Source organism: Cannabis sativa, chromosome 8, assembly GCF_029168945.1.
Source record: "Cannabis sativa cultivar Pink pepper isolate KNU-18-1 chromosome 8, ASM2916894v1, whole genome shotgun sequence".
In the NCBI taxonomy this organism is placed as follows: Eukaryota; Viridiplantae; Streptophyta; class Magnoliopsida; order Rosales; family Cannabaceae; genus Cannabis; species Cannabis sativa.
Window position 1 is genome coordinate 3,011,067 of NC_083608.1, and position 12,327 is coordinate 3,023,393.

General features: G+C 34.0%; 1 protein-coding gene across 16 annotated transcripts; it reads right to left on the bottom strand.

Annotated features, from left to right (window-relative positions):
- Positions 1-1,277: 1,277 nt before the first annotated feature.
- LOC115699392 (large ribosomal subunit protein uL18c) lies at positions 1,278-12,039 on the bottom strand. 16 transcript variants are annotated; one of them, XM_061102320.1, is made up of 7 exons: positions 11,724-12,039; positions 10,490-10,559; positions 9,350-9,543; positions 8,422-8,573; positions 8,120-8,223; positions 1,787-1,939; positions 1,278-1,666 (listed from the first exon to the last, which is right to left on the bottom strand). In XM_061102320.1, the coding sequence occupies exons 4-7, from the start codon at positions 8,510-8,512 to the stop codon at positions 1,511-1,513; spliced, it is 504 nt and encodes a 167-aa protein (XP_060958303.1). In that variant the 5' UTR covers positions 8,513-8,573; positions 9,350-9,543; positions 10,490-10,559; positions 11,724-12,039; the 3' UTR covers positions 1,278-1,510. The 16 variants fall into 16 exon arrangements, with proteins under 16 accessions (XP_060958303.1, XP_060958313.1, XP_060958308.1 ...); XM_061102330.1 differs by having other exon boundaries at positions 8,120-8,208; positions 8,428-8,482; positions 11,724-12,038; XM_061102325.1 differs by having other exon boundaries at positions 8,422-8,482; positions 11,724-12,038.
- Positions 12,040-12,327: the final 288 nt, after the last annotated feature.

Below are 12,327 nucleotides of genomic sequence, written 5' to 3' on the forward strand. Positions count from 1 at the left end.
CAAGGCAGGTGCATTTCACTCATATGCCGCCATCCCACAAGCTAAGCATTGAGTGATGTCAAGGTCCGCCGAGCGAACCCAAGTTAGGGTCTCACAGAAAGCAACTACATCACATTGTCGACAACTTATCGACATACCGTCGACAAATTGTCGACATTTTAGGTCAAAAAAATAAACTTAAACAACTAAATTAGTGTGTCGACATCCTATCGACACACATACGATATCCTATCGACATACATTAACAACACAGACAAATCTAATGGTCAAATTACTTTCATGTTTGGTCGACATTATATCGACAACATTGTTTAAACACACAAACAGACATCCAAATATATTGATATCCTATCGATATTTCATCGATGCCACTGTAAAAAACACAGACACCGTTGAAACATATCCAACATCTACAACCTATCACAAAAAAGAGCACAAAATCTAACAAAATTCCACTAATCTCAACAACATGCAATAATTGGCATCCAAATCTATGAAAAATATATTTTTTTTTTCAAAAAAAAACCCTACCTTTGACTGAACTTGGTGGTGGTGGCGACGGTTCCTACTCATGGTGACGACAGTAGTTCCTGATTGAGTTTGGGTCGACGGTTCCCCGTGGGTTTGGGTCAAATTTGAGAGCGACAAACCTCGGTTCGAGTTCGCCTGGTTCGTGGGTTTGGTTCGCCGGTTGCTAGGTTTGTTGGTTTCGTGGTGGAGATGGGTTTGGGGTTTACTGGTTTTGTTGGTTCCTGGTTCGTGATGGCTCGACGGAGATGAGATGGTGGCCTGGTTCGTGAGTTCGTAAAGAGAAAAAGACAAAGAGAGAGAGAGAGAGAGAGAGAGAGAGAGAGAGAGAGAGAGAGAGAGAGAGAGAGAGAGAGAGAGAGAGAGAGAGAGAGAGAGAGTCTGAGAGAGTGAGTGAAAATTTATTTTAGAGGTATTTTAAGAATCCTTTTAAATTAATGGAATCAATTTGTACAAAAAAAAAATGGTCTAAATTTTGATATAGGATATTTTATTAGGGGCGAAATTTCCTTATCATAATTAATTATTAAGTAAAAATAACTCTTGCTAAAAATATGACATTTGTCATCACACTAAAGAGAGAGAGTGCAAAATAGAGTGGGATAAAAAGTTTCCTTAGCACTTCTCATACATTAATTATAAGTTTACTCCATTTGAATAGCCAGATGGCATACACGGAACAAATTTCGCTTGTGTTATAAGTGTGACTAAATCGTTACCCTATATATAAATATATAATACATATTAAATTTTTTTATGTAATGTTCTTTTTTTTTATTTTAAAATAGAATAATTATTTTTTTAATATAGTAGAATAACATTCTAATATTTTAAAATACAACTAAATAAAAGAATATTAACACCAACCAAACGCAATCTTCGTGGAATAACACTTACTACTGATATACTTGGATAAACTGTAGCAAAATAATACAATAATTAAATTTAGTATGACTTACAATATATGCATCAGTAACACAGTTCATCTGGGCAAAAAACCGTAACTGCAAATTGCAATCTCAAAAGCTTGCATTCTTTCACCACGAGCCAAGCCATTGCAATCATAAACTGAAATTTCATGTATGTTGAGATCACTACAAGTCTTGATCAGCTCCTCACCAACGCGTTTAGCAGCATCCTAAACACATCAAGGCAGAACTATTATAAGCAAGACAATGGAGTTTATTCTGTCTGTTTTTGTACAACAATTGATAATGAATGAGTGACATTACTCCCCAAGCGGGTAAATAAAACTTACAATGGTGCTAAAATGGGGATTCTGACGTATTGATTTCTGCAGGGTGCTACCATAAAACAGACACTTCTTATTTTGATCATCTACCAGCATAGCATACAACTGCTTGTCTGAACAAAATACAGAAAGTCTCGGTTTTGTAGAAGTGCCATTAAACTGGAGAAATGTTACAGAAATGTAGTTTTAGTAGATTAACAAACAATTATAGGTGATGATATTCTGAAATTATTTTTTTGTAATTGGAAGGTGTAAACGAAAATGTTACACAAAAGAGCCAAGAGAAACACATAGGATACCAAAAATATGATAATCACAAAGATGAAGAGTCAAAAGTAGGGAAAATTTCTGATATTTTATTTTATTGTGAATGATAGAATATATACACGTATAAAAAGTTGCCCTAAAACGATACAATAATCATATACTTTAATATCAAATCACCCTATTTAATAACTTTCCTAGAATAAATAAAAATATCAAATAAAATCAACTATTTTACAGCTTTACACAATCATTCTAAAATTAGAAAACTTCCTAAAATAGTTTGATTTTCTTCAACACTAACCCTCCATCTGTGAAGATGTCTTCCCTAACTAGCTTGCTACTCAGAAAATCAAATTGTTTTGAATAATCCCATTGTAAAAATGCCTGATACTTGCTCTTCAGTTGGACAATAAGACATGCAAATCAAGCCTTCCTCTATCTTTTCTTTGAAGAAATGTTTGTCCACTTCTACATGCTTTGTATTACAATCGAGATAGCAGCCTTATTATCACAGTATAGTTTCATAGGGGATGCTTGAGATATCTCCAACTCTTCAAGTAACCTTCTTATCCATAATATCTCACACATACAATGAGCAACAGCTCTAAACTCAGCCTCAGCACTACTTCTGGCAACCACATTCTGTTTTTTACTCTGCCATGTGACTAAGTTACCTCCAACGAATGAACAATAACATGATGTAGATCTTCTATCAACTATATTTTCCACTCAATCTACATCTGTATAGACTTCAATTTGTAAATGGTCTCTTGACTTTTTTAGGCGTTCCTTTTAGATACCCTAAGATTTTGTAGATAGTTTCGAAGTGTTTAGGTCCAGGTGCATGCATGAATTGACTCACCATACTCTCTGAGAATACTATATCTAGTCGTGTGTGTGATAGATAAATTAGTCTTCCTACTAAACGTTGATAACGTTCCCGACCCTTCACATTCTCAGCTAGTGCGGGTTGCAACTTGACATTTGGTTCACTGGGTGTTTCAACAGGTTTGCAATCTAGCATACCAATCTCTTTAAGCAGATCAAGAACATACTTACGTTGATTAACAAAGATTTCTTCTTTGGACCTAACAAATTCCATTCCAAGAAACTATTTTAAAGTACCCAAGTCTTTGATCTCAAACTCTTGAACAAGTCTTTTTTTCAACTCATCAAGTTCACCATGATCATCTCCAGTTAAAACAACATTATCTACATACACTATTAAGATAACTATCTTTCCTTTCTTTGAATGTTTATACAGCATGGTGTGATCTGCTTGACTTTCAATATATCCATGGGGCCTCGACACTCTACCAAAGCGCTCAAACCAGGCTCTGCAAGATTGCTTAAGCCCATACAAGGATTTTTTAAGTTTGCAAACTTTCTCAAAACCAACACCTTTTTCAAAACCAAGTGGAGGACTCATAAACACTTCTTCTAGATCCCCATTAAGAAAAGCATTTTTAACATTTAATTGGTATAAAGGCCAACTAGAATTAACAGCAAGAGAAGGTAAGAACCGAATGGAATTTATTTTCGCAACAAAAGCAAAAGTTTCATGTTAATCAATTCCATAGGTTTGAGTAAACCCTTTTGCGACAAGCCCAGCTTTATATCTTTCAACAGTTACATCAACTTTGGTTTTTATTGTAAAAACCCATTTGCACCCAACAATCTTTATCCCCTTCGATACTTTTACAATCTCCCAAGTATCATTTTTTCTCAAGGCATTCATTTCCTCCATAACTGCCAAATTCCAATTCGGATCCTCTAATGCTTCTTGTGTATTTTAAGGCACAAAAAGTTATGTAATATCCGCAGTAAATGCTCTATGGTTTTTTGACAAATGATTGTAAGAAATATATTTAGCAATAGGATATTTAGTGCAAGTACAGGTTCCTTTTCTCAAGGCAATAGGAAGATCTAAATTGGTATTTCTGGAATTACTCCTACACTAGATTCAGTTTCAATAAGAGGAGTTGTTTACCAAGATTTTTGAAAACTGATTAACTAAAACTTAAGGAAAATATAAAAAAGTAAATGATAGACAAATGGATTTTTACGTGGTTCGGGAGTTAACTATCTCTAGTACACGAGTCCGTTGTATTAGCCTTGTAAGTGAGTGTTTAAGTATTACAAGTGTCTACTATGGTAACTCTGTATTCCTCTTGTTTCTCTCAAAGAAGAAAGCTCTCTAAGAATTTTAGAGATTCTGTAAGTAAAGATTGTTCACCCTCTCTACGTAAAAAATAAGGGTATTTATAGGCACACATGACTTTTTACCCACCTAGGGTTTCGTACTCTACACCCTGCAAGGGTTGGTACTACAACAGGATGATCTGACTATTGGTTGGTAAGAAGCTTCCCCATTGTGTGGCGTACAGCTGTAGAGAAGGATTTCATGCGAACGCGACACGTGTCGCGTAAAGGTTTTTCCTTTGCAAAATACCCTCTAAACAGGTCATTGGGCAAAAGGCATGCCCAGAGGTGCATACGCGCACTACCATGGCCTAGCATGAGGGACAAGATCTGATCTTGTGTCAGATTAAGGTGTCACCGCCTATAGATCAATTTCCATATGAAACTGACATGGTCATTTGCCTTGAGGCTGCTATCACGACCCAAAATCAATCCGTGGTGGTCTCCACCCGGAGGCTACTTACTTCAATTGTGCTCCAGGTCTTCTCGGAACTGGGATCAACTGGGTCCCGAAGATGCTACTTGTGTTTCAGATAGCTCTTCCCATCAGATATCTATTACACTTCTCCCGGATTACCAAGATATCTCTGCGGGGGACCTTGTGAGTTACCTCGACTAATCCCGCTAACTAACACATCTTTTCCTCTAATCATGCAACGTGTTTCTCGCTCGAAAATACAGATAACAGGAGTAGAAGTAGGAGAAGAGTTACTTGAAATATTTGGAAGACCATCGCTTAGGGCTTCTATTTGACCATGCAACGGGATGATTACCTAGTCTTTATTTCTTTCAGGTACATTTCTCCTAGAATAAACAAAAGGCTCAATATTTTCACGATTTTCAATAAATCCTAGAATTTCTTTTTCTAATAAAATAATTTTCGATTCACATTTAGTAGGCTGAGCTCTCTCTAGTATGATATTAGGGAGAGGAGCAATTTCCTAAATTTGATTCCACTAAAGTCCCCCTAAATAAAACTTTTGGTAAAAAAGGGGGTTTGTTCCAAAAAAAGTAACATTCACACTCATATGAAATCGTTTGATAACAGGATTAAAGCACTTGTAACCTTTTTGATTAGGTAAACATCCAATGAAAATACATTTTTCAGCTTTTGATTCTAATTTGGACCTACTAGACCTTTCTGGAGTGTGAACATAAGCAGTACAACCAAATATTTTCAAAAGAAATATCTGAATTAATTCAACACCCTAAGAATAATTTTTTCAAGCAATCAAGAGTAGTATATTGTAAGACTCTAGTAGGCATCCTATTAATTATATAGGAAGCAGTAAGAACAGCATCTCCCCATATTTTGGAATATTCATGTAAAACATCATAGCTCTAGCCACTTCAAATAAGTGTATTTATTTCGTTCATCTAAGCTATTTTGTTCAAGTGTATCAGGACAAGAAGATTGCTGAATAATTCCTTTTTCCTTTAAAAATCTGCCTAATGCTTTATTAAAATATTATGTTCCCTTGTCAGATGTAAAAATCTTTAAAAAGTTGAGCCACATCAGATTTTTCTTTCATTAAAAAGATTCAACAAAGACGAGTATCAAACCATTTCTTACCTGAAACACTGGTGACCTTGGAGGGTCCCCAAACATCGTTGTGGAAAAGGTAAAAAAGGTTGAGAAGGACAATAAGATTTTTTAACATAAGTGTTTTTATGGCTCTCGGCCAAAACACAACTTTCACATTGAAAATATAAAGGGTTTAATGTTTTAAATAAACCAGGGAACAAATGTTTCAAATAGGAAAAACTAGAATGGACCAACCGATGATGCCATATCATTATTTGATCAAAAATAGAAAAATAACAGATACTACTAAGTCCTTAAGCAATTTTATTAACAGAAAGAGTATCCTCAAAGTAGTAGAGACCATTAATCATCCTAACACTGCTAATCGTCTTTCCTAAGCGTTGGTCCTGAAAAATACAATGAAATTCATAGAAAACAACACAACAATTAGAATCTTTAAATAGCTGACTAACAAATAAAAGATTACAATGAAGTTGTGGAACATGGAGAACAGATTTAAGAATTATTCCCTCAACAAGGCCTTTTCCCACAATAGGTGCGAGAGTTCCATTGGCTATCCATCCTAACTTTTTTATTACCAAAACATGGGATGTAGGATTCAAACACTTTAGAAGAATTTTTCATATGGTCGGAAGCTCCGGAATCAAGTATCCATGGAATAAAAGTTGAAAAGGAATGAAGAGCATATTTTTCAATATCAATTTGTGCCACAGATGCAACAGAAATACCAGATGATTGCGAATTGGACTTCAGCAGCTCATGAAGATGAACCATGTGCTCTTTTGTAAAGGGAAGAGCTTCAGTAGCATTGCGCCCATATTTCTCTTGTAGTTTCCAGATTGTTGGTTTCCCATGAATGTGCTAGCATGTCTAACGTGTATAACGAGGCTTGTTGCAAAAGCCACACCAAACCTGTGGCTTTTCATCAGATTTATTCCAAGTGGATCGGTTGTAGCCTCCTCCAATAGTAGTAGCTAAAGTTGACCCTTCAACAGCTGCTCCAGCAACCTTCTTTCCCAACATGACATTCCTTCGACTTTCTTCTCTTCTAACCTCCGAGAAGACTTCAGAAATAGGAGCCAAAGGTGGGCGGCCAATGATTCTTCCCATCGCCTCATCAAACTCAACATTAAGACCAACCAAAAACTTGTAAATCTGATTGTTCTCGATGGTCTTTTATGATGTTTACCATCTTTAACAGATTCCCATTCATATGTGGCAAAAAGAGCAAGATCAAATCCTTTTCAACACAGTAAAGTATTTGGTAACATTGTCATCACCTTGTTTTATGTCACCAAGTTTGAGATTCAACTCAAAAATTTGATATTGATTCTCCAAATCAGAATACATTTGATGAACATGATCTCATAATTCCTTAGCAGTAGGATAACACATGTAATTTGAACTAATCTCCTCCTCCATAGAATTAACCAGCCAAGTCATAACCCTGGAATTTTCTGCATCCCATGTAGCATAAGCCAAGTCATCCTTCTTAGGACGAGTTCAATGGGGTGGTATGGTAGGGTTGCTTGTCAAAAGTGGGACCAAGTGTGGGTGAGGTGGAGGAGAGAGGGAGAGAGATTTATAGAAATATTGTGGCAAAGTGGTTTCTATTTAGCTAAGTAGCTCTGCCATTTTTTTTTATTTTATTTTAATATTTAGAAAAGATTTGATTGGTTAAGAGCTGAGGGTGGGTCCTCTAAAACAACACTAAAAATTGCTTCCATTTGCTCTTAGGAGCCTTCTTATCACCCGTCAAATAGGCCATATTCCCACGTCCTCGCATGTACATTTGAATTGATTGAGACCAACGCAAAAAATTATCACCATTAAGCCGAATGGTGGTAATTTGCACTGGATGGGATTCAGAAACATGTTTAGAGGATTCAGATATGTTAAGGTTGATAGATTTCGTTGATGGGATAGTAGTGGACTCATGGGAGATATTTGACATCGTGAAGAGAGAAAGAGACTAGGGTCGGCTCTGATACCAAGTCAAAAGTAGGGAAATTTTCTTATATTTTATTTTATTGTGAATGATACAATACATGCACATATAAAGTTGCCCTAAAACAATACAATAATCTTCTACTTTAATGTCAAATCACCCTACTTAATAACTTTCCTAGAATAAATAAAATTATCAAATAAATCAGCTATTTTACAAATTTACACAATCATTCTAAAATTAGAAAACTTTCTAAAATAGTTTGATTTCCTTCCACAAAAAGGTTTAGCCATCAACCGTATAGGACTTCCAATCATACTTAATCAATAAGATAAACACTCAAATCAATAGCATAACACTTTTGAAGAAAGTTTACCTTCTTTTGCATTCTTCTATTTCGAATTTTCGGACTTTCCTTTCTGGTATTTGCCCTGGCACTAACAACCAATGGCTTCAAAGTCAAATCTGTAGCAAATGTAACTAATTATAGCCAACTAAGTGTGCTTGGTTAAGGATAAATATGAACATAATAACTAATATTAAGCCCTCACTTCAACGTCATTGTTTATTTCTATTTTCCATTATTTGTGCGAGTAATGGTAGAGCGTGCAGTGTTTCACATACAAGTTAACCGGAAACTCATCTACTTATGAAAATTGTGAAATAAGAGTAACTCACTTTTACCGTGCATATTTGTAGATGGCAATGTGAAGATTCCACAAAGATTGGGTCTTCTAAGCTGCAATGTGGAAAGATTAACAAGATCCATGCCGTGTTCTTTTCCAAATTTCTAATTGCCCAAAAACAATTTATAGCTTTGAATCCTTCCTCTGCAAGTCATTGAGCTCAGAATTTTTTTTTAAAAAAAAAAAGTGTCGTAAAATTGGAACAGATCCTAACTAGGGTGAATTGTAATATTTACCAAGCCCTTCTTCAGCTAATAGGGCTACAGTGAATCATTACTCAAAGTAGAACAACGAGAACATAGAAAATAGAAAATAGGACTGTTTGGCATTGTTCTGTTTTCAGTTTTCAAAATTCTATTTATAGAAATGAGAACTGAAAACGGGTTTTTTTTTTCTTTTGTAGTTTATAGAATCTAGATTGGTTCATGATGGAAAACTGTAATTACTGATTTTGAAATAAAAATCTGAATTTAGTGTCTGAAAACATGTTTATGAAAATGTAATTGGTTCAGTAAACTATATTTGAATTTTAGACGTATTCAATATGTGACTTGTAGAAAATATTAAAATATAATAGCATTAGAATATATTATTATTGGTTCAGCTAAATATGAAAAATTATTCTAATTTAATATTTTTAAACAAATATAAAATGGTTCATCTATGTATGTCTATTTCCTTTTTTAACTTGCCCAATACTTGACTATTACCACCAAATTCCATTCCTAAATGAAACAAATTCAGAATAATCACAATGACATCAACCTAATATTCATAAACTATCATTAAGAATAATATCCATAGCCACAACAAATAAGCAAATTCTATATTATACATGACAACGTCATGATCACAGCAAATAATAATTTTCTTATGCCTAATGATCTTTATTTCTTTATTTCCACAAGAAATGCTCTTACATTTGTGAGGTAACCTATTTCTTCACGTTATCCACTCGTTCCATGATTACTGATCCAATATGTTCTCTTTTTTTTTTTTTTTTTTTTTGAGAGGAGATCCAATGTGTTCTTGTTATAGCAAGTTTGGACCATTTTGTTACTCATTTTCTATTCTTTCTAATTTCTGCAAAATTAGATCAAATGACATCTTCCTCCTAAAAAGATTACAGATTAGACATCATTATAATTATACATATTGTTCACAGGCATAACGATATCAATGAGCATATTTGTAAAAGCCATTTTAACATGCACAGCACATCGTCATAAAAAATATAGTTCCCAAGGTAAATACATACTGTTATGAATTAATAACAACCGGGAGCACATCAACAAGTAGACTAAAAAAAGTAACAAGGTATTCTAAAATAGTGCCATGGATACCCATTAGTCAATTACATTGAATTCTTGAATGAAAATGATCACTAAGGCATTTCATTAAAATGTACTTCATAACTAAATTAAGGCATTTTTTTCAAACACCTAATAGATGGCAGGGGAGCAAGGAGCTAAGGACAGGAATAATTTTTGTTCTTATGGACCGCCTTACCAATACAATGGGAAAGGTCCATCTCAAAGCTATAACATATTAACCCAAAACTGATAATGTCATTCTAGTATAATGACTACCTTCATGTGTAAGCCAACGTGATCTAGCTAGTATACGTTTCTAACTTTCTAGGCTAGAGTTCAAACTAGCTAGCTAATCTTTTTCTTAACCAATTTAGCATAAAGACGAAAAAAGTTGAAGATTATCTGAGGTCAGTACTCTTGTTTTCTAGACCCCTTTCCAATCAAAGAAACTTTACCAATATTATTTGTATAGCATATCATGTCCCTTATCTAGCTTGTCCTAAAACTTTGAATCAATAAATAAAAAGATCACAAATAAACAATGAAATACAAAAATTGTAAAGCCTGATGAACAATAAAGCCCAAACTAACAATCTAGCACACTCAAACAATTCATACCTAAACAAAGAGGAGATACTCAAATATAAGCAACCAAAGAAACAAATCCCAGCAATCAAATACTCCAACTGGAACAAAGAAAAGCCTTGGAAAATTAAAATTTCAACAGTAATGAAATAGTGACCTAACCTTGCAAATCAACTTGTCTTCTCTTTAGAATTAAAGCTCAGACCCCACTAAGCTCATTGTAATTTGAAACCTAATCAAAACACAAAATTTCCAAACACTAATAACTAGGTGACTTCAATCTTTCAAAAAAAAATAGATTGAGAAATCAATTTTAAGCTCTAATCACAACAAGAGTCAAATACACAATTTCATGTAAAATCTATCATTTTCTTGAAATTATATTCATCAAAAAAATAGATTTAAGAATCAAGTTTAAGCTCTAATCACAACAAGAGTCGAGCACACAATTTCATATAAAATCTATCATTTTCTTAAAATTATATTCATCAAAAACATAGACTTAGGAATCAAGTTTAAGCTCTAATCAGAACAAGAGTCAAGCACACAATTTCATGTAAAATCTATCCATATTTTGAGATTATATTCATCATAATCCACTTCTTATTATTGATCTAATACTTTTGACTCAACCACGCTCATATGACTCAACAACTAAACAAAACAATGATAAAAAATAATAATAAGACAAAATACCCTAAGCAATTAAATATGCATAGCGTAATATACCCTAAAATTAGAATTTCACATTGTGCTCAATGTGAGATAAGAAAACACTAACATAAATATGAATAAGTAAAAACTAAAAAATAAAATTAAGAAAGAGATTAATAAAAAACACCCTAAAAATTGAGCATCATCAAAGCATCAATCTCCTGTGGATCGGCATTGACTATCGGGCCCTCCTTCAATCAAGAACTCTTCACCATTAAAAATCAACTTGCAATATAATTATTCTTCCTATGGCAACAAGAAATTCCCACAAGATCCTAACAAAGTCAATCAGCTTAGTTAAAAGTATGATTGTTGTTCATTGAACCAAAACAACAATTTCCCACCACCATCACCACCACTCAAAACAAAATGACAACCTGATTTTTCAAATGGCAACTACAGTGTTCCAAGAACTCCACCAAACTAACCTAGTCATTGCAATAATTCCCCAAAGCAAAAGCGTTTCTTCACAGATCATGCTCAGAATTTGACACTATCACAACCATCATTAATGCAAAATTTCACAATATTCAGCACCTCAAAATTTCAGCAAGACAATTTGAAATCTTATCATCAAAATTCACATATATGCCAAGTAATTCCCAAATATGCTCCAAGAAAAATCTGGCAGTAAAAAATCACGCCAAGAGCACAAATAATTGTCAAAATAAGTTAACGAAACCTGATCTGAAATTTGTGTAGAAAAATGCTTGAAAAACGGCTCATGAGGATCTGAACACGGTCTAGCGGCTAAACTCGGGATTCAGTGACAAAGCTCGGCTCCCGTGGGCTTCGACATGGAGAATCCTCGGCCAGAATATCGTCCGTCCCTGAGATTTTTGTTTAACTGGTGCGTGATGCGGATTTAGAATTGTAGAAATTGGAAATTTTGAAGATTTACTTTTGTTTATGCATATTTTTTTTTATTTTTGTATTCTCATTTTTCATTTTATTTTTTTAATTCACATACGTTTTTTTCTGCCTAAAATAATAGAACTCAAATAAAGAGAGAGACTAAAACCACCATAACTTTGTAAAAATAGCCTTTATAAAAAATTTTATTAACAAAATAACTTTATAAAAAAATTTATTAGCAAAATAACCTCCTATGATCGTAAAAACGACCATAAATTATACTGTGCTACCATAAACGATCATTATGATCGCAAAACGACTATGAATTTACACTGTACGACCATCATGATCGCATAGAGTAAATTAAGTGAGGTTATTTTGCAAATTTTAGCATTTCAAATGGTTAGTTTGACAAATTTTCCATATCTCAT

Coding starts and splice junctions, on each gene's coding strand:
- LOC115699392 (XM_061102323.1), bottom strand. CDS start 8,512: ATGGATCTTGTTAATCTTTCCACATTGCAGCTTAGAAGACCCAATCTT. Junction 1,940..8,119: donor ATAGAAGAATGCAAAAGAAG/GTAAACTTTCTT, acceptor ACATTTCTCCAG/TTTAATGGCACTTCTACAAA. Junction 1,667..1,786: donor ATCCCCATTTTAGCACCATT/GTAAGTTTTATT, acceptor TGATGTGTTTAG/GATGCTGCTAAACGCGTTGG.